The sequence below is a fragment of the Muscardinus avellanarius genome (genome assembly GCF_963383645.1).
Source record: "Muscardinus avellanarius genome assembly, chromosome: 10".
Classification (NCBI taxonomy): Eukaryota; Metazoa; Chordata; class Mammalia; order Rodentia; family Gliridae; genus Muscardinus; species Muscardinus avellanarius.
This window is the reverse complement of record NC_137796.1, coordinates 44,804,302-44,827,386: the sequence shown is the minus strand read 5'-3', so window position 1 is coordinate 44,827,386 and position 23,085 is coordinate 44,804,302. Positions and strand designations below refer to the sequence as shown.

The window sequence follows — 23,085 nt, the reverse complement described above, 5'->3', positions numbered from 1 at the left end:
AATTGGTCATAGGAGGAACTGTAGACTAAGGAGATACTATAGATGAGCAAAAAAGGAGATGGGAGGGGGGAAGAGAGAAATTCTCTAATGCACATGATGTACTTTAACAAACATATCAATGTCAATCACTATGCCATATATGAGAAGGAGGGAGGGGTGGGAATTGGGTAAGGGCTAATTGGGTGATGTGTGCATGTATGTCTCCACCATCTTGTATCCCATTAAGATATATGACTACAATATACCAATAAAAAATTTTAAAGAATGAATCTCATTATTAAAAAATAACTTAGTCACTTTGAAAACAGTAGTTTGGTTGTAATGATATAAAGAATAGAGATAAGTATCTTTTCCATAGAGATGTGGGTTAGCAATTCTGAAATTACTTTATGTAAATATTATTGCTCAAGTAAGTACACAGTAGCAAATAAGAGTGGATTTCTCATACTAAAGAAAATGTTAAGAAAAGGGCAGGCTAGAATGAACCCTATGATTTTTAGACTGAAATTAGAGGAATCTCAGCTCCTAATTCATGTACAGATGGATAGATGAGATAAAAATAAATTAGGTGTCTGCATGAGTTAGTGAAGTGCCTACATTTCCTCTTTCTGCTGAGAATATGCACAATTGGTGAAACCACAGGAGCAGTAAACACACCTTATGCCCTCATTTTTATACCTCACTAGCACTCTTTAATAAAAGGAACCAACACCTTTTGGTAAATGGTTGATTATAGAGCTCGGGCTAGAAAATGACAAAATGATCCTGGAGCATTCTGTGATACTAGGAAGGTAAGTGTTCAAACAATGACAAGGTACACTAAAAAGACAGTATTCCCTGTTTGAAGAAATCAGGTTTGATTAGATTGTTCAGGCAATCTAAGCAAGACAATAATGACAGCAATGAATTATACCCCTCCCAAAATAAAACAACTCAAAATCTATATTAGTCTAAACTGGTAAACCCGGAGTGGTGCCGGTGTAATCCCAGTACTTGGGAGGCTGACATAGGAGGATCATAGACTCACAGCCTGCCTCAGCTACTTAGCCCGGCATGGTGGCACACACTTGTAATCCCAGCATTTTGGAGGCTGAGACAGGAGGCTCGCAGTTTGCGGACAGCCTCAGCTACTTAGTGAGGCCCTTTGCAACTCAGTAAGACCCTGTTTCAAAATAAAGAATAAAATATAGGGCTGGGGGTGTAGCTCAGAGGTAGAATGCCCCTGGGTTCCATCTCCAGTACCGAAAAAAATTAAAAAATAAAATAAGAATATGAAGAATAAATAAAAATAGGGCCAGGGGTGTAGCTGAGAGGTAGGATGACCCTGGGTTCTATACACAGTGCTACACATACATACATACATATATACATAAATATATAAATACATAAATATATAGGTGAATAACCTAATATATGGGGAGAAGAAATAGATTGTCACAGTAGAATTCCAATAAAAAATGTAGGATCTGGACTCATGCTTGTAATTCTAGTACTTGGGAGGCTGAGACAGGTTGGTGGCAGGTTTGAGGGCAGTGTGTAGTAATTTAGCAAGACTTTCAAAATAATAAATAAGGCTGGGGTGGCAGCCTATTTATGAGGTAGAGCACCTCTGGGTTCAATCGCCAGTATCACACATATATACAGAAGAAATAATGGAAATAGGTCAATAGTATAGCAGTGACTTTTACAGGCAAGAAATAATAATGAGTCATATGTGGTGGCACACACCTATAATCCCAGTACTTGGGGATTAGGCCCTTAGTGAGACCCTGTTTCAAAATTAAATTTAAAAAGCTGGGAGTGTACGCCAGAGGTAGAATGCTCCTGGGCTCAACCCCAGTACCCCCTCTACACACACACAATGAATGAATGAATGAATGAATGAATGATGGTAATAATAAGAATAATCAGCAGCAGCATTAGCTGCCTACCGCGGCTGCCACCATCACCACCACCTCCACACACACTAGGTGTGGCGGCCCATACCTATAGTATCAGTACTTGGGAGGCTGAGACAGAAGGATCACAGGTTTGTGGCCAGTCTCAGCAACTTAGGCCCTCCACAATTTTGTGAAACCATTTCAAAATAAAAACATAAGATGGGCCTGGTGGCACATGCCTGTAATCCTAGTACTTGGGAGGCTGAGACAGGAGGGTTGTCAACTACTTAGTAAGACTCTCATCAACCTGGCAAGACCTTGTTTCAAAATAAAACAAAATATGCCTGAGGGTGTAGCTCAGAGGTAGAATGCCCCTGGCTTCAATCCCTAGCAACAAATAAAAAAAAAAATAATAATATTACTGATCATGGTGGTACATGTCTGTAATCCCAATATTTGGGAGGATCACAGGTTGCACAGTAATTTAGGGAGAACCCCTGCAACATAGTGATGGCCTGTTTCAGAATAAAATTTAAATTAAAACAGGGCTGAGAGTGTAATTTGGAGGTAGAATGCTCCTGGGTTCAATCTCCATTAACACACACACACAAACACACACATACGCACACACACGCACAGAGTAATTATCATGTGATTTAAAATTTGTTGGTGGAAGCCGGGTGTGGTGGTGCGCGCTTATAATCCCAGAACTTGGGAGGCTGAGACAGGAGGATTGCACAGGTTTGAAGCCAGCTTCAGCTACTGAGTGAGGCTCTCAGCAACTTAGTGAGACCCTATTTCCAAATAAAGTATAAAATAGGTCTGGAGTATAGTCCAGAGGTAGAAAAGCCTCTGGGTTCCACCCCCCAGTACCACAAAAAAATAAATCCCTAGGTGGGGGTTAGGGCATAGCTCAATGTTACAGTGTGTTTATGTATGTGCATGCATTACACACACTTAGCATGTGTGGGGTTCTGAGTTCAATCTCCAAAACAGCAACAACAAATTCCCTGGGCTAGTGGCTCTCTGTGGGTTCTGGGAAGCCCTAGATCTATGTCCTGTGTCCACTTCCCAAAAGGCAAAAATGCACCTTGTAGCAGATCTTGGAAAAGGCCACCAGTCAAACTATAGCAGCAAATAACCTGGGCAGAGAGGGTCATGTTCTCACACATCATGTCTACTTTCTTTCTACACTCATGGTATCTGAATTCTTAACACTGGGCCCACATGACTTACAATGACGAAATCTGTGACACTAAATGTGAAACATTTAGATAGCTTCTAAGCTGTGTGAATTAGTTTTCCGTAGTGTTTATTTGTCATTGATAAAAGTCAAAATTTAAATAATGATAAAATATTTAGAAAGTACAAATCTTTTACTTACTTTTTCATTTTTTATTGTTACATAAAGGTAAACCTCAAAAGTATCTCCTTCCACAGCACATAATTCCGCTTCCACCTGAGTAGTTGCTAAATGACAAAAACCAAAGAACAAATGAGCTGTTAGCAATCATGACCATGTCCCACCTATTAGTCTCTGCTAAGCTCCTAAGAGTACCCAGAGCCACAGAGCTAGTGGCTTCCTCAAGTAGGACGGGCTCCTAGAGTAGAAGGCAGGTGGGGCAAGTGAGCAGGCCATGGAAAAGGCTCCTGACTGGAGTGAGCCACAAATCCTCTGTCCCCATCAACGGAAACCCCTGCTACCTCATACCTCCTCAGATATGCAGTCCAAATTTCCAGTCCCAATCTTTCATCTGAGCACCCCTTCTCTGTTCCAGATGTCCCTGGATTAGACTTATTGGCTCTGTATTGGAGACTAAATAACCCAAACAGCAGGCCCATTTACGGATATTGGTCTTTTTGGTTTTTTTTTTTCGTGTGTGTGTGTGTGTGTGTGTGTGTGTGTGTGTGTTGCTGGGGAGTGACCTCAGGGACATTCTACCTCTAAGCTATGCCCTCAACCCATTTTTAGAATTTTTTTTGTGTGTGTCTGTGTGTCTGTGTGGTACTGAGGATGGAATCCAGGAGCCTTCTATCTCCGAGCTATACCTGCGGCCATTTTTTATTCTTTATTTTGAAACAGGTAGGGTCTCACTGAGTTGCAAAGGGCCTAAGTGGCTGAGGCTGTCCTCTAACTGCGACACTCCTGTCTCAGCTTCTCGAATGCTGAGATTACAAGCCTGCACCACCACACCCAGCTAAAATATTTTGTTTTGAAACAGGATCTTGTTAGGTTGCTGAGTCTTACTACATTGCCAAGGCAAGCCTTGAACCTATGATGATCCTCCTGTTTCAGCCTCCCAAGTATTGGAATTTCAGGTGCACAATACCATTATCTTTACACATCTGATTTCATTTCATTTCTATCAGAACCTTTTGAGATAAGTACTGTTTTTATTTTATGGGTGAGAAGACCAAGCTCAGAGATAGTTAAGTAACTTGCCCACAGCTGCATACACAGAAGGTGGTAGGCACAATTCAGCCCTGGGAGTTTGCTTCCTCCAAACCCATATTCTCATCCCCCCGCATGTTCAATGGCCTCTCAAAGGCCCGAATTCCAAACCAAGAGACTCCCCAACCTCCTACTTCTCCCAGGTTCAAAGTTATCTGGCTTCTCCTTTACCCCGATGATGGGACAGCAAAGGAAAGGCCAGCACGCAACTAGTACCAGATGGCACCCTGGGCATCTGCACTTAACAGCAGCCAGCTCCTAGCAGTCAGCTGTCAGGATAACTGCCACAACAGTGTGTGTCTGTGACACAGAGGAAGCACACTAATAGGTAAAAACATCTCATACATCTTAAATTAACAATGATGATTGTTACACATCAAATATTCCTTGTTCACTAAAAAAGGTAGGCTTTTCATCAAATGTTAGTCTGATAAAATGCACATCAATTTGTTCTGCTGCACTGTACTCTTTAAGTAAGCCTCTTAAGAGGCAGGGGTTATTACTGAGTAGAGCTGTATCTACATAAACAGTCCCTTTCTACTTCCAGCTGTTCATTATTAGCATCCACATTCACCCTCAAAGTTTCAGGGGTACAGTCATTTGTGACGCTGATGAGGAGGAAGCTCCAGGTAACTTACAGAAAGCACATGAGGAAGGAGGGCCAAAGAGCTTAAAAGGCACATCTCAAACCCCCTGCTGACACGAGAGTAAACTACCATGAGTACTGGTGGAAAGCAGGCTGCACTGAATATGATGCAGTAGGCCTTACCCTTTACAATGTCCTGAAAGTACTGGACTGCCGCACTATCCCACTTTTTGGCAGGTCTGTAAGAGTAAACAGATGCAACTTCATTAAATAGAAACCTAAAGATAGTACACTAACACTGTTCAGTAAACCATTTAACACTGAATAATATGCCTAAGATACAGGTAACCGGGAGTGGGTATTCTACTCTCAGCCCTTTTAGAGACAGTGTCTCTCCAAGTTGCTGATGCTGGCCTTGAATTTGTGATCTTCTGCCTTGCTCTCCTGAGTAGCCAAAATTACAGGTGTGTTACATTGTGCCTAGCTGATTTGATTTTTAAGAAACTTACTAATTTGTGTGTGTGTGTGTACAGCAGAACTTTAGAACCAATGTCTTTATTTTACTGCCTGTGAAAGGGGGGTTACTGGGAAATGAATCCAGGGGCATTCTACCTTCAAGCTACACCGCCAGCCCTATTTTATTTTCTGTATTGAAAAAGGTCTCACTAGGTTGCTAAGAGTCTCACTAAATCACTGAAGCAATCCTCAAGCCTGCAATCCTCCCATCTCCACCTCCCAAGTACTGGGATTACAGGCATGTGCCACCACACTCATTTTTAAGAAATGCTTTGAAATTCTTTTTTTGTGGTGCTGGAGATTGAACCCAGGGATATTGTACCTCTGAGCTACATCCCTAGGTTCTCCCTTTTTTTGTCATTTAAAAGCAGAATCTAAGTTGCTGAGGTTACCTTTGAACCTGTAATCCTCCTATCTGAGCCTCCCAAGTATTGGGGCTTACAGACATGTACCATCATGCCCAGCTGAAATTCTTGAACTAATGTGTTCAAATTCTTAGTTAAAAAACGATTTTTTGAATACTATGTCCAGGTACTGGGCCATGTATTTTATGCACATCATTTTATCTCTTTTTCAAAAGAACTCTTGAAGGATTGTGGTAGCACCTCTGATAAATAAAACTAACAGAAGCATAACAATACATTTTAACCTTATGCTTTTACTTTTGTTCCTGGCTCCCAAAAGCTGTTTTCTCCTCCTTTTTTTGCTACTTTTCCTATGATTTCCCCCCCCCCCTAAGCACAGGAAAAATGTAGACAGAACAAACCTATATTGATCAAATGGGAAAGGGTACAAGGGTGCTAGAGTCAGCAGAGAGAAGTAGCTGGCTTTCTTCGACTACCTCTCAGAGTACTGGTTTGGCCAGCCTGTACCACAGGCTGTACCACAGCTTCCCAAATGCTGAGATCACAAGCGTGTACCACCACGCACAGGTGCCAACCTGTGCTGGACACCACTCAGGATCTCTGACTCAGGGAGCCTGTGTTCTGGCTGGAAGATAAGATTTGTCACAGGAAATCTGGGCTAATGGTGTTGGTCAGAAGATGCCAAGGCACTGGGTACAGTCATCTCCACAGGGGTCTGTCACGAGTCTGCACTGGCACAGGTGGTAGCAACACTGCAGAATGCAGGTCTTCACTTCCAGAGCTTACACTTGTAAAACGAACAAAAATAGGGGGTGCTCTCTTCACCTATGTATTTTACATGGATATGCCAAATGGCTTGGGAAAAATATAGCTAGCTATCAGGATGGAAATGGCTGCCAGGAGTGGTGGTGCACGCTTGTAGTCCGAGCATTCTCCCTACTGAAAAAATATATATATGGAAATGGTTGGTGGCGCACACTTGTAATCCCAGTATTTGGGAGGCTGAGATAGGAGGATCCAGGTTCACGGCCAGCCTCAGCTACTTAGTGTCTCATTATACTGGCCAGGCTGGCCTTGAATTCCTGGGCTCAAGAGCTCTTCCTGCCTCAGTATCTCAAGCACCTGGGATCACAAGTATGGGCCACAGAACTCAGCTAATAAACTTTTCTTTTAATGGTCCATGATCCCATGTTTTATGATTTTCTTTACACATAACTTACTATTAAAAGTGTTTAAAAGACAAAAAGCATAGAGATCAAGTCCTCTTCCAACCCCTGCTCTGAATAGGGAGCTGCCCAAGGCTTCTGTTGTACAGCCAGGTGTGAAAGACACTTCAGAGCTGCTTCCTGCAGAACAAAGGCCTGTGCAATTGCTCAGCACTCCAGCAAACGAATGACTTTAAATAAACATCCTGCACTCGACTTTAAGTCTTCTCCATGATTTAACCTACTGGAGGAGTTATACTTATGCAATCTCAGCCTTGTCTTCACAGAAGTCAATGTGTAAAGTAACAGGTTTTATGCAATGCAGTTTGAATTTTTTGGCTCTATAAGGAAGCTGCATAAAGGACTCTACTGCAACTCGAATGCTTCAAAGCAAAACAGAGACAGTTCCATTATAAACAAAAATTGTACATAACATTCTTTCAAAGTATGCCTACACAATTTATATACTTAATGTAAAAGAAATACCCTAATGTACATAATGTACATTCACAAACATGAGAAGGAGGGGGAGGCAATGGACTGGAAATTGGGGATTAAATGAGCAATGTGTATATGTATGCCTTTCTACAATCTTGTATTCCATTAACATGTATGACTACAGCCAGGTGTGGTGGCGCATGCTTGTCATCCCAGCATTCAAGAGGCTGAGACTGGAGGATCATGGTTCACAGACAGCTTCAGTTACTTAGTGAGGCCCTCTACAACTTAGTGAGACCTTGTTCAAAATAAAGAATAAAAAAATAAGGCAAGGAGTGTATCTCAGAGATCAAATACCCCTGGGTTCCACCCTCAGACCCCCCCCAAAATAAAATTTGTATGACTACAATGCACCAATAAAAAAGCAAAATTTATAAAATGCTAAAACTGAGCAAGAGTTTATGTAACAGAATTATGTAATCATCCTTTAATAACTCACTGTAATATATAACTCAAATTAAAAAATGAGTGTTTCTTTATGAAAAAGGTAAAAAAAAAAAACCTCTTATTTTTAAAAGATATATAAGCCAGGCGTGGTGGTGCACGCTTATAATCCCTGCACTTGGGAGGCAGAGACAGGAGGATTGTGCAGGCTTGAAGCCAGCCGCGCTGGCTTAAGAGACCCTGTTTCCAAATAAAAAGTATAAAATAGGTCTGGGAGTGCAGCCCGGAGGTAGAAGGGTTTCCAGGAACTCCAGTACCACCAAAAAAAAAAAAAAAAAGCTGGACGTGGTGGTACACCCTTGTAATCCCAGCATTCGGGAGGCTGAGACCTGAGGATCCTGGTTCGTGGACAGCCTCAGCTACTTAGTGAGGCCCTCTGCAACTCAGTGAGACCCGGTTTCAAAATAAATAATAAAAAATAGGGCAGGGGGTGTAGCTCGGAGGTTGAATGCCCCTGGGTTCCATCCCCAGACCCACCAAAAAAAAAGATATATAAAACATAAAATTAAACATATGAATAAAGTACCCAGTTCTGTTTAAATAGATGTATACATTGTATAATATTTAAGTTATGCGTATTTATCTCCTTAGTTATTTCATTATGGTGAATACTGTCATAATCTTTTTACAGACCACTTTTCCTAAATATCTTAATTATTATATTTTCTCATAATCACTTTCAGAAAATAATGGCAATCTTTATAATTGCTGTGCCTCTAATGTTTTTCTGGTTCTCAATATGTTGAATAGAATACCCAAAACAATGTTCAGTTATAGTAGTGACATATTCTTGACTTCTTTTTTCTTTTTCAGTACTGGGGGCATTCTACCTCCGAGCTACACCCCCAGCCCTATTTTTTATTCTTTAATTTGAAACAGGGTCTCACTAAGTTGCAGAGGGCTTCACTAAGTAGCTGAAGCTGGTCACGAACCCTGATCCTCCTGTCTCAGCCTCCCAAATGCAGGGATTACAAGCGTGCACCACCACGCCCAGTGTGACTTCTGATTTTCAAGCTAACGCTTTCTGGAATTGCAACCATGAAAATTTTGCTGATGCATACATTTGACATATTATAGACTACTACGAAAAAAATTGACTTTCTCGTTTTTTTTTTCTTTTTGTGGTACTGTGAGTGGAACCCAAGGGCCTTTCTTCCTCTGAGCTATACTCCCAGACCTATTTTATACTTTATTTGAAAACAGGGTCTCCCTAAGTTGCTGAGAGCCTCACTAAGTAGCAGAGGCTGGTTTTGAACCTGTGCAATCCTCATGTCTCAGCCTCCCAAGTGCTGGGATTACAAGTGTGTGCCACCATGCCCGGCGACTTTCTCCTTTAAAACTGACATTTCTCTCCTTAAAAAGAGTATTAATGCAAAATCAATGTATACATACTTTTTAGATTTTACTGGAATGTACTTGGCAAAATCCACAAGGAAACACTGTGCCAGGTAGTGGTCTGCTGAAGATACAATTGACTTAATAATAGCCCTGCACCAGCACTTCAACTCCTGACAATAAACCACACAGACCTACAAAATAAAAAGGAAGGGTTTAGTTTTTTTTGTGTGTGTGAGGGGAGGGAGTATGGTACTTGAGATTGAACTCAGAGACATTCTACCCCCTGATCAACACCCTCAGCTCTATTTTATTTATTTTGAAACAGTGTCTCACTAAGTTGTGGAGGGCATTGCTATGTTGCTGAGGCTGGCTGCAAACCTGAGATCCTCCTGTCTCCGCCTCCAAAGTACTGGGATTATAAGCATGCATCATCTCATCTGGATGAGTCTTATAATGAGAATTAAAAGGTGTTCTCAAAACCATCTCAGCTCATCTTTTGCCTTACAGAAGATGGCTGGGATTCTAGACCTAACAGAGCTAAACACTGCCTGCCAGAAGAGAAACTGAGGGAAGAACACAGGTAACTGAGTCTTGCCATGTTGCTGAGGCTGGCCTTGAACCTATGAGCCTCCTGTCTCTGCCTCCCAAGTACTGAGATTGCAGCCATGTGACACCTGGCTTCACTGTTTTTCTTACTACAGTAGTCCCCCTTATCCAGTTTTAGTTACCCACAGTTAACTTCAGTCTAAAAATATTAGTGAAAATTTTCACAAACTTTTCACAAGTTTTCAATTGTGTCCTGTTCTGAACAGTGTGACAAAATCTCACACCACCTTGGTCCATCCAACCTAGAACCTGTTGGACATGGTGGTGTGTGCCTACGATCCCTCTGGGATCACAAGCTCAAGGCCAGCCCTGGCAGCTTAGCAAGACCATATCACAAAAAAAAAAAAAAAAATAAAAAGAGCAAAGAATGTATCTCAAAAGTAGTGTGACCCTGGGCTCAATCCTCAGTACTGCAAAGAAAAACAGATTATGAATTATCCCTTTGTCTAGCATATTCATACTGCACACTCTACCTGCCATTTAGTCACTCAGCGACCGTGTCAGTTATCAAATGAGATGTCACAGTACTGTGGGTGCTTGTGTTTAAGTAACTCTTACTTATTTCACTTAACAATGACCCCAAGGTGCAAACTTTTATTCAAATATAGTTATAATTTTTCTACTTTATTGTTACTCTCACACCATGTCTAATCTATAAATTAAACTTTAGAGTAAGTATAAACTTAAATGAAAAATTATAGCATATATAGAGTTCAGGCCACTGAGAATCTTATAGCATGTCCTCTACAGGTAAGGGGACTACTATGAAATCATTCGGACTCTGTATCTAAGGAAAACTTGAAAAAAAAAAAAAAAAGAAAAGTTTTTTGGTACTGGGGACTGAACCCAGAAGCATTCTACCATTCAAGTTATACCACCAAGCCCTTTAAAAAAAAATACTATCCTAAAGTTGGGGTGGCACACACCTATAATTCCAGTACTTGGGAGGCTAAAATAGGAGTATCATAGATTCAAAGCCAGCCTCAGCTACTCAGCAAGACCGTTTCCAAATAAAAAATAAAATAGGAATATGTGTGTAATTCAGAGGCAGAATGCCCAAGGTTCAATCTCTAGCACAACAACAACAAAAAAATTATTTTGAAACAGGGTCTCCCTAAATTGCTGAGGGCCTCACTGAATTGCTGAGGCTGTCCTCGAACTTATGATCTTCCTGTTTCAGCCTTCCAAGGGCAGGAATCACAGGAGTGCACCACCACACCTGGATTAAAAGCAGTTTCAATTTGCATTTTTCTGATGTTTAAAAATGTTGAACATTTTTAGCCAGGCATGGTGGCACACGCTTGTAATCCCCGTGCTTGGGAGGCGGAGACGGGAGGATCGCACTGGTTCGAAGCCAGCCTCGCTGGCTTAAGAGACCCTGTTTCCAAAAATTAAAAAGTATAAAATAGGTCTGGGAGTGTAGCTGGAGGTAGAAGGGCTTCCAGGAACCCAAGTACTACCAATAAATAAATAAATAAATAAATAAATAAATAAATAAATAAATAAATAAATAAATATTGAACATTTTAAAATAAACATTTGAATTATTGGCCATTCAAACTATATATATACACAATAGAATATTATTCAGCCATAAAAAAGAACAAACTCATGTCATTTGTAGGAAAACAGATGAAACTGACAAATCAACAAATCAGACTCAAGGTAGGTATGGTGGTACATGTTTGTTAGCCCAGTACTTGGGAGGCTGAGACAAAAGAATCTCCAGTTTGCAGCCAGCTTCAGCAACTTAGTGAGGCCCTACACAACTTAGTGAGACCCTATTTCAAAATAAAAAATAAAACAGAACTGGAGGTGTAGGTCAGAGAGAGAATGCCCCTGGGTTCAATCCCCAGTAACAACACACACACCCCCCTAAGAATCACATTTCCACTATTTGGAATCTAGGCGGAAAAGACAACATGAAAGTAACAGGGAGCCAAGCACAGCAGTGCACACCTGTAATCCCTCCCAGTACTTGGGAGTTGAGACAGGAGGATCATAGGTTCAAAGTCAGCCTCAGAACTCAGTGAGACTGTTTCAAAATAAAAAATAAAATGGGGCTGGGGGTGTAGCTCAGAAGTAGAATGTCCCTGAGTTCCATCCCCAGTATCATATATACACACAAAAAAGGTAAAACTATGTAATTTGTGAATACAAATATGCTAAAATGAAACCTGTAATTAAAATATTAAAATGTACTAAAAGAAAGAGAAGAGGAGGGAGGAGGAAGGAGGCTAGGGATCTAGTTCAGCTGTAGAATTCTTGCCTAACCTGTACCCTCTAAGACCCTGGGTTCCATCCCTAGCATGAAAACAAAAAGTCTGAAATCTATTCTCTATTGGTAAAGAGAAAAAAAGGAGAAGAAAAGGTAGCAGTGATTCAAAATGAGGAAGAAGGGAAACAGAGATGGTCCTGAGAAATCTGCCCTATTCCCAAGTCTCCCTGCCCTTAAAAAAAAAAAAAAAAGAAAAAAAAAAGAAAAGAAAGAAAGAAAAAGAAAAAGAAAACCACCACTGTCTGCAGCCACTGTAATCCCAGTGGCTTGGGAGGCTGAGACAGGAGGATCACAGGTTCAAGACCAATCTCAGCACCTTAGCAAAACCCTATTTCAAAATAAAAAATTAGCCGGGCATAGTGGTGCATGCTTGTAATTCAGTACTTGGGATGCTGAGACAGGAAGATCACAGGTGCATGGCCAGCCTCAGCTACTTAGGGAGGCCCTTTACAACTTAATGAGACCCTGTTTCAAAATAAAGAATAAAAAATAGGGCTGGAGGTGTAGTTCAGAGGTAGAATGCCCAGGGTTCAATTTCCAGTGCCACCAAAAATATTTAAAGAAAGAAAAAATAATAATAAATAAAATAGGACCGGGATGTACTTCAATTCTGATCCTTAATTTGAAGGGTTATCTTGTGGGTCGGTGGCACTGATTCCCTGGGGCCCACTAGTCTCTCACCTTCTGTTCACATCTCCCACCCTCCTCATACGAGGCGCGAGGCGATGCAGATGGCCTTCTGTACCCTTCCTGTTCCCAGGTCCTCTGCCCTGCCTCACTAGGACTACTGTTAGCCAAAAGTAGAAATAGCTAGGCACAAGTCCTTATGCTAAAAACTGATAAGGGGAAAAAAATCAAGCAATTTTTTATGACATGAACCATATTATATTTTGGGGTAATGAACTAGTCTTACTAAAAAAGGAAAGTTCTACACACAATTTGAGCTCATGAGTGCAGAAGAAAGAAATCACTGTGTCTGAACATGAATGAAAGCTAATTCACAGTGGTCACTATTGAATGGTGAAACCATTATGTAGAATACTGACAGGTGAGGCCAGAGGGAGGGATCAGGTCATCACCACCTGACTCTTAGCACCACACAAACGCTATTATCTCCCAATCAAAGAACATTAAGTTCTTGGGAAAAAAATTTTTAATGACCCCAATCTAGCCATATCTGTATATTTAGCAGTGCTTAACTATCAATCCACAGAAAATACAGAAGGAATATAAAAAATATATAGGGAAAAGTTAGACCATCACCAACCAGGAGAAAGGCAACAGGCGACTCAAAATGCAAAATATTTTAGAGGAAATAGTATATTTCTTCAATGAACAAAGGGTATGAAAAAAATTTTTAAATTATGTTACTGATGAATTGGGGGAGAAAAGAATTCAAATATTTTCTAGTTTTTTATCACAAAGAGCTTAAAAATATTTTCCCATCATATGACTGCAAAAATTTTAACTCCTGAAAAATGCTGACTTGTCAAAAGAATCAGACAATGGACAACGGGAGATGGACTGCGATGTGGAATAGGAAAAATAAAGAAGCATGTGTTGGCTGAAGTCATGAGAAACCAAAAAGGAGGAGTTAGCCCTAGACTGCAAACTCCCTATGCTCTGCTGCAATCTCTCCATCTGCCCTGGATCTAGAATATTCTCCTGGTTCCCAGCCCCAAGAGTACACCTGGATTTAGAAGACATGTCATTTTCCTACTGCCTCACACAAAAATTACACAACAACCATCCCTGTTCCATGACTAGCCTGAATTTTGTGCAGCCTAAAAATCCTAATACTAGGCAATAATTACAAGCAATTTAGATGTTACAAAAGATTCCATCACCTCTGCTGCCCAAATATTTTACATTTCAATTAGTGTTTTAAAAAAGTGATTAAAACACATTTAGATACATACCTGCCCTTCTTCCAATATTGATGGTTTTATTTCAATATCTTGACACATACTGTTATAGAAGTCATTCATGTCACTATATAGTTTTTGATAGTCAACTTCATGATCTAAAAAGGGACTGCATCCTTTTATAATAACCCAGAAGCAACCTGGAGCTTCTATCTGTAAAAATTTAAAAGATAAAAAATATGCATGGTTTAAAAGTAGAACAATAAAATAATAAACCTTAGAATCATGATTTCTATTTAAGTGACCCAACAAATTCTTGACAAGTGCTTGTGTCTTAAATGGTGAGATCAAAGAAAAAATTCTAAATATGTCATAAATAACATGTAATTCTCAATTATTGACTGTAACTCAAAGAGCAAAGGAGTCCTCAATCTCATGTGTTTTGAAAATACCCACAAGATAGGTTTGTAGCCAGACTCAGCTACTTAGTGAGGCCATTTGCAACTTAGTCAAACCCTATTTCAAAATCAAGAATAAAAAAATAGAGCTAGGGGTGTAGCTTGGAGGTAAAATGCCCCTGGGTTCAATCCCCAGCAACACACACACACACACACACACACACACACACACACACAGAAATACCCAAAATATGCACAAGGATCAGAAAAATATTTTAATACTATGGTTTTTATAAGGAAAAAATAAGGATTTATGCCTCAGCAACTCAGACACTTTTAGAAATTAAAAATTAAAATAAAGCCAGAAGCCAGGCGTGGTGGTGCATGCCTCTAATCCTAGTTTTTGGAAGACTAAGACAGGAAGGAGATCTGCAGGTTCAAAGCCAGCCTCAGCAACTTAGCAAAACTTTTGGCAACTTAGTGAGATTCTGTTTCCAAGTAAGAAATAAGAGCCAGGCATGGTGGTGCACACTTGTAAACCCAGTACCTAGGAGATTGAGACAGGAGGATTAAAGATTTAAGACCAGCCTCAGCAACTCAGTGAGACCTTGTTTCAAAGTAAAGGATAAAAAAACAGGGCTGGGGTGAAGCTCAGAGGTAGAATGCCCCAGAGTTCTATCTCCAATAACACACACTCATAACACAGGCACCAGACATGGTGGCACACATTTGTAATCCCAGTACTTAGGAGGCTGAGACAGGAGGAACACAGGTTTGCATCCAGCGTTAGCTACTTAGTGAGGCCCTCTGCAACTTAGTGAGACCCTGTTTCAAAATAAAGAATAAAAAACCAGACTGGGGGGTATAGTTAAAACGTAGAATGCCCCTGGGTTCAATCCTCGTACCACAAAGTGGAAAAAAAAAAAAAAAAGGGCTGAGGGTATGGAGGATGTAACTCAGAGATAAAGCACCTCTAGGTTCAATAACAAGTACCACAAAAAAGAAAAAAATATATATGTGTATGTATCTGCTCACATTAAAAAAATGACAGATAAAACAAATATAAACTATTAATATGAGGGAAAGGAAAAATTGAAAGAATTAAAGTGAAACAGACCTCTCTGTATCTTGTTATATATTATTATTAGAAACCATGATTATCCATGTTAGAGATAAGACAAAAATATAAAGTTCATTATATAGAGGGTACTGGGAATTGGTGTAGCTCTGAGGGAGAATGTCCCTGGGTTCAATCCTCAGAACAACAAAAAAAAAGGCCTAAGAGCAATGACATCCTAAGTTTGTGGGTCCAAGGACAGGCATTTTCTTTCTACTTTTCTTAGTGTTAAAACATTTTATATTAAATAATTGGAAAAATGACAGTGGTCATTGGTCATTCTGATTCTGGTAATGGCAACTGCATGGTTCATATGCCACCTGCAGGTAACAAGTATAAACCCATGAAAAAATTACATTTTTTTGATACTGGGATTGAACCCAGGAACTTTCTAGCTCTGAGCTACACCTCCAGCCCTTTTGTTTTTGAAACAGGGTCTCACAGTGGCTGAGAGTCTTGCTAAGTTGCTGAGAATGACTTTGAACTTGTGAACCTCCTGTCTCAGCATCCTAAGTACTGGAATTACAGGCCTGTGCCACCATACCCAGCCCCAAAGTTAACTTTGTGTGTGTGTGGGGGGGGGTGGGTGTGAGGGTACTGGGAACTGAATCCAGGGGAATTCTACCTCTGAGCTACATCCCTGGCCCTTCTTTTTTTTTTTTTTTTTTTTTTTTTGTGTGTGTGTGTGTGTGTGTGTGTGTGTGTGTGGTACTGAGGATAGAACCCAGGGGCATTCTACCTTCAGCTACACCTCCAGCCCTATTTTTAATTCTTTATTTTGAAACAGGGTCTCACTGAGTTGCAAAGGGCCTAAGTAGCTGAGGTTGTCTGCAAACCATGATCCTCCTGTCTCAGCTCCTAAATGCTGGGATTACAAGCATGTACCACCACACCCGGCCTATTTTAATTTTTGAAACAGTGTCTCACTAGGTTGATGAGAGTCTTACTATTTGCTGAGGCTGTCCTTAAATCTGTGATCTCCTGCCTTAGCCTCCCAACAAGTATCAGGATTACAAGTATGCATCACACACCTGGTTCAAAGTAATTACTTTTAAAGGCACTGAAGAGCTGCACAAACCAGGCAGAACCTGGAGGAGATCCAATCTCTAAAAGAAGAAAATTTCAGAGTGAGATCCAGGTTTCCACAGCTTTTTCCCTAAGTAATCCCCCATCTCCTACCTCCATCTCCCCAGCTCATATGGAATGGAGCTGTTAGCCCTTGAGCAGAAATCCACAGTATCTGTGGCTTAAAAAACCAGAAGACAGAGTTTTAGAATTGCCAGAGCAGCTAAAAACTAAGGGGAGAAAATCAGAGAGGGAGTATCAAAGATGGGGAGCTTCAAAGTCTGTAATATGAAGCCCTCTCACATCTTCCACATGCCCTGGACACCAAGGTGTCCTGAGAAGACTCACAACTGGAAAGCTGGAAGACAGTGTTAGCTGACACCCACGAGAAACACAGAATCCTGGGCACATAACAATGCCATCAAATCTTTGCATCAAAGACAACCGAATTCTACCAAGACTTATGGGATACAAAATAATATCCCCAGGATGACTGTGGTTTCCCATCAAAATGCTGCCTGAGAAAGTTCAGTGTTGCTAGGAGTACTCAGTATGTGTCCTAGCCAGCCCCTCACCTTCCTTTTTCAGAGCACTTACTGAAAAGGACTTCGTATTATGAACACATATCTACGACACGTGTGTGTGTGTGTGTGTGTGTGTGTGTGTGTGTGTGTGTTACTGAGGATGGAATCCAGGGACATTCTACTTCTGAGCTATACCCCCAGCCCTATTTTTATTCTTTATTTTGAAACAGGGTCGCATTGAGTTGCAAAGGGCCTAAGTAGCTGAGGCTGTCCGTGAACTGCTATCCTCCAGTCTCAGCCTCCCAAATGCTAGAATTACAAGCATGTGCCACTATGCCTAGCTCTACAACTCTTGAGAGTATCTTTCTCAATAACCTGAAAGTCAAGCCAGGCGTGGTGGCACACACTTGTTATCCCAGCATTCGGGAGGCAAGACCGGAGGATTGCGGTTTGCAGACAGCCTCAGCTACTTAGTGAGGCCTTCCACAATTTAGTGAGACCCTTTTTCAAAGTAAAAAATAAAAAAAGGGCAGGGAGTGTAGCTTGGAGGTTGAATGTCCCTGGGTTCCATCCCCAGACCCGCAAAGAAAAAACAAATAATCTGAAAGTCATTCCTCAGAAATGTTATCACCAGGAAAAACAGGGCTTCCACCTCCAAGTCTCTATGGGAAGACAGAAACCTAAGTTCTTTAAATTCATTTAGCAGATATAGCTGGCCTAACCCTGACCAAACCTTCATGATTTTTCACTTAAGCCCAGCATCCATTCTCTAAAACCTACTCACTTCTACACAAATGGCAATGGAGCTTAGTTCTTTCCCCTACTATTTAAAGGTTGGTGAGTAAAAATCTACATTCACCACTCGTGTCAGGGTTTATCTTTGTCATCCATCGCAAGAAAGTGCAGTTTGGAGTAAGAGTAATGCCAAGTTATAGAGGCTTAGCACCTCCTGCTCTCTACAGAAGCTCTGAAGTCTGATGCTTCAAAAGACCAGCCAGGCATGGTGGTGCATGCTTGTAAAGCCAGTACATGGGAGGCTAAGACAGGAAGATTGAAGGTTTAAGGAAAGCCTCAGCAAGTAGTGAGATTCATCAACCTAGATCTTGTTTTCAAATAAAAATAAAATAGGTCTGGAGGGTGTAGGTCAGAGGTAGAATGCCCCTGGGTTCAATCTCCAGTGCCACACCCACAAAAAGTAGTAGTAGTAGTAAAGATCATGTTATAGTACAAAGAAAAATGTGCTCTACCAGTAAGGACAGGTGTACACAAAGTGTGAACCAAGCTTCTTGACATGTAGACTGACCCAAACATAGTCAAACTGCAAGCCTGCACAGTTCATCAGAATCACAACATCTAAGCCTGGCATGGTGGTATACACCTGTAATCTTAGTACTTGGGAAGGTGAGACAGGAGAATAATAGGTTTGTGGCCAGCCTCAGCAAATTAACAAAGCCCTCTGCTACTCAGTAAGACCCCCCCCCTTTTTTTTTGGTGTGTGTGTGGTGCTGGAGATTGAACCAAGGGGCAGTCTACCTCTAAGCTACACCCCCCAGGCCAATTTTTTATTATTATGAATCAGGGTCTCAATAAGTTGTGGATGGCCTCAGTAAGTAGCTGAAGCTGGCTGCAAACCTGGATCCTCCGGTCTCAGCCTCTCAAGTACTGGGATTACAAGTGTGTGTCACCATACCCAGGGCTGGGGGCGTAACTCGGTGGTAGAAGGCCCCTTGGTTCAATCCCCAATACCATGCCCCAACACACACACACACACACACACACACACACACATACACACACAGAAATGAGAACCCAAGATAAGATGTCCAGATATTGTAATTCACAGGTGAGGATTTAAAAGCAGCTGTCAACACTGGATGTGGTGACTCAGGTTTGTAATCCCACACTTGGAAGGCTAATATAGGAGGATCACAGGTTCACAGTCAACCTCAGCAATTTAATTAGACCTTATTTCAAAATTAAAAAATAAAATAGTGCTGGGCATATAACTCAGAGGTAAAATGCCCCTAAATTCAATCCCTAGCACCAAAAAAAAAAAAAAAAAGGGAACAAAAAAAGCAGATATCATAGATATGTTCAAGAATTTGAGTAGCCAGGCATGGTGGCGCATGCTTGTAATCCCCACTCTCTGGGAGGATGAGACAGGAGGATCGCACAGGTTCGAAACCAGCCTCAGCTACTTAGTGAGGCCTTCAGCAACTCAGTGAGACCCTGTTTCAAAATAAAGAATAAAAAATAGGGATGGGGTGTATCTTGGAGATAGAATGCCCCTGGGTTCAATCTCCAACACCACACACACAGATAAAAAAAGAGATGAGGATGCCCATGCCTGTAATCCCTGTAGTTGGAGGCTGAGAAAAGAGGATCATAGGTTGAGAACAGGAACATAATGAAACTTTCAGGAACTCAGTAAGGCCTTGTTTCAAAACCAAAAATATAAAGGGCAGGGGTAATGTTCTATCCCCAATACCAAAATATATATAAATAAATAAATAAATATAAAAAGAGCTAGACGTGGTGGCACATACCTGTAATCTCAGTATTTGGGAGGCTAAAACAAGGATTGAAGGTTCAAGCACAGACTCAGCAAATAGCTGAAACTTGTCATTAAATGAAAAATCAATGACAAAAAACAAATACCATATGATTCTACCAATGTAAGGTTAAGTGGTTAAAGTCAGAGACACAAAAGGTGGAAAAGGAGTTGCCAGGGACTTGGGAGACAGGGTTTTAAGTTATTGTTTATGGGGTACAAAGCTTCAGATTTACGAGATGAAAAGAGTTCTGGAGATGGACGGTGGTGATGGTTGCTCAAAATTCTGAATGTATTTAATATCATGCAATCATTAGCTTAACAATAGCTCTGATAAAAAAGTTACAATAATTTTGTTTTGGTGGTGGTGGTATTGGGGATGAAATTTAGAGGCATTCTACCCCCAGCCTTATTTTATTATTTTGAAACAGGGTATCACTAAGTTGTAGATGGCCTCACTAAGTTGCTGAGGCTGGCCATGAATCTGCAATCCTCCAGTCTTCACTTCCTGAATACGAGGATTTCAAGTGTGTGCCGCCATACCTGGCTATAAATTCAATTTTACTACTATATTCCGGCAGTGAATGTTGCCTATTTAAATTTAAAAACATTAACATTTGCCACAGCACCAAAAACCAGGAACTTTTAGATATAAATCTATGAGTATGTAACTTTCTTAAACATATTTGACATAACAGTTGGGTGTGGTGGTGCATGACTGTAATCCTAGTACTTGGGAGGCTGAGACAGGAGGATCATGGGCTGAAGGCCAGCCTCAGCAACTTAGCAGGATTCTGTTTTAAAATAATAAAATAGGGCTGGGAATATATATACAGCTTCAAGGTAGACTGCCCCAGGTTCAATCCCTAGCATCACACACACACAAAAAAAAAAAAAAACTACAACTCTATCCACTAAACAGTAAACCCAATATGCTTTTTCAGTAAACTTGACTAGTCTTAAGAATCTCCTATGCAGGGCGTGGTAGCACAGGCTTGTAATCCCAGTGCTTGGGAGGCTGAGACAGGAGAATCGCACAAGTTCGAAGCCAGCCTCAGCTACTTAGTGAGACCCTGTTTCCAAATAAAGTATAAAATAGGTCTGGGATTATAGCCCAGAGGTAGAAAGCCCCTGGGTTCCACCCTCAGTTCCACAAAAAAAAAAAAAAAAAAAAAAAAAAAAAAAAAATCTCATACAAATGGAATCATTCAGTATTTGTTTCACTGTGACTGACTTAACATCATGTCCTTAGGGTTCACTCATGTTGAAGCATTTGTCAGAATCTCTTTAAGGTTAAGTAATATTTACATTTCATAGTACCTATACATACCACATTTTGTTTATCCAGTTACTTACTGACACACTTGGGGTAAAGAAAAAAAAATTTATTTTTTTTTGGTGGTACTGGGGGATGGAACCCTTCTACCTCCGGGCTACACTCCCAGACCTATTTTATATTTTTATTTGGAAACAAGGTCTCTTAAGCCAGCAGGGCTGGCTTCGAACCTGCGGGATCCTCCTGTCTCCGCCTCCCAAGCGTGGGGATTACAGGCCTGAGCCACCACGCCCGGCAGAAAATATTTTACCTGTGTAAAAACAGTATTAATCTGGCCAAGTGATATCTATGTGGACAGAATATTTGCTCAGAGGGTGAGCTGAGTAAAAGCCAGAAGTGGAGGCATATCAGAGTTGAGGGGATAAACATAAAGGCCCATGAGAGTTGAGGGGATAAACATAAAGGCCCAGGCCCAAATGAAAAGAGAGGTTCCTAAGCAGGAAGCAGTGAGTCCAGCTCCTCCTGCCAACATTCTGCTATAAGTGGTAGGATTCCTAGACAGCAAAGAGTCCTGTAGTTAGAGAAATCTGACCACCATATTTAGGATAGAAGACATCTGATTTGTGGAGAGAAGCTTGCCAGATAAATCTAAAACACCTGATGTCTCAGCGCAAATGCTCTGTAAGGGCGGCTTCAAATGTCCGTGAATCTTTACTCAGATGAATTATCTTAAAGCTAAAAGCAGGCACTGGGCGTGGTGGTGCTCACCTGTAATGCCAGTACTTGGGAGGCTGAGACTGGAGGATCCCAGGTTTGTGACCAGACTCAGCCATCTAGCAACTCTAGCCTCTTGCAACGCTGTGAGGCAGAATCAAAATAAAATAGGGCTGGAAATAGAGCTGAGAGGTATGTCCCTGAGCTCCATCGCAGTAACACACCCAACAAAGCAGGAAAGCTGATGGCTTTAAAAATCCCATCATTCACTATGTCCCTCTCCTCTACCCACTAAAGTACGACTCTTATTTTTATTTATTTATTTATTTATTTATTTATTTATTTATTTATTTATTTAGTGGCACTGGGGATGGAACCCAGGGGCCTTCTACCTCCGGGCTACACTCCCAGACTTATTTTATATTTTGTTTGGAAACAGGGGCTCTTAAACCAGCTGAGGCTGGCTTCGAACCTGCGCGATATTCCTGTCTCAGCCTCCCAAGCGCGGGGATTACAAGCGTGAGCCACCACGCCCGGCTTAAAGTACGACTTTTAAAGTGACCTGTATTCTGTCCACTAATCCAAGCCAACTGCTGCGCTCTGGTAAATTCCTCCCTCCAGTTTCCAATCTCTGGTGTCAGGAGCAGCATCCATGGACCCACAAAGGGGAGCGGTCCAGGGGCGGCCCAGGTGGCCGAGCCCGCCGGGAGCGAGCGGGGGTCCTGGCCACCGCTCCCGCGCACCGAGCGCCGGAGCCCGCGGGGAGGGAGGCGGGTCCTCCGGGCAGCGCGGACCGGAGCTGCCCGGCCCAAGAACCCGTCCGAAGGCGCGCACGGGGCACCTCCCTCCCTGAACTGCGGAGACCCCGCAGTGACTTGAGTTTCTTAGTCCAGAGCAGCCCGCGAGCGCAGCGGGCACGCTGAGGCTGCCCGTGAGCGGCTTCTCGGACCCACGCGGACGGCCTTTCAGCGAGCTCACCTTCAGCACCAGGACCTCGGACATCCCGCCGCGCGGGCTCGGAGCCGGCGGGCTCGCTCCTCCAGCCCCGCGCCCCGACGACCCGGCTCCCCCGTCCAGCCTCCCGCCCGGCCGGGCCGCCCACCTCGCGCGCCGCCGTCCAGCCCCGCGCCGGCCGCCGGGACCGCGCTCACACCCCCGCGCGCGCCGCCCCGCGCAGGCCTGCAGCGGGCCGGGCCGGGCGTCCATCGCAGGCGCGCGGGGTCCCGTCGACCAACGGCCGGCGCCCCCCACCGCGCAGGCGCGGGCCCGCCTACTATGGGCCGGCGCCCCCCACGGGCGCGCGGGGTCCTGTCTACCAACGGTCGCCGCCCCCCACGGGCGCGCGGGGTCCCGTCTACACACGGCCGGAGCCCCCCACGGGCGTGCGGGGTCCCGTCTACACACAAC

At 42.3% G+C, this 23,085-nt stretch overlaps 1 protein-coding gene across 1 annotated transcript in view; it reads right to left on the bottom strand.

The window, feature by feature from the left end:
* Positions 1–22,884, bottom strand: part of LOC308268414 (putative ATP-dependent RNA helicase TDRD12) — a gene marked incomplete at both ends in the record, with an annotated part of 178,135 nt that extends 155,251 nt beyond the window's left edge. Inside the window, 6 exons of the mRNA XM_080703547.1 lie at positions 3,265–3,350; positions 5,102–5,157; positions 7,268–7,387; positions 9,339–9,475; positions 14,088–14,246; positions 22,657–22,884. Of these exons, the coding sequence (XP_080559673.1) occupies positions 3,265–3,350; positions 5,102–5,157; positions 7,268–7,387; positions 9,339–9,475; positions 14,088–14,246; positions 22,657–22,884 (786 nt within the window). The remainder of the gene's footprint in view (positions 1–3,264; positions 3,351–5,101; positions 5,158–7,267; positions 7,388–9,338; positions 9,476–14,087; positions 14,247–22,656) is intronic.
* Between the last annotated feature and the right edge of the window lie 201 nt (positions 22,885–23,085).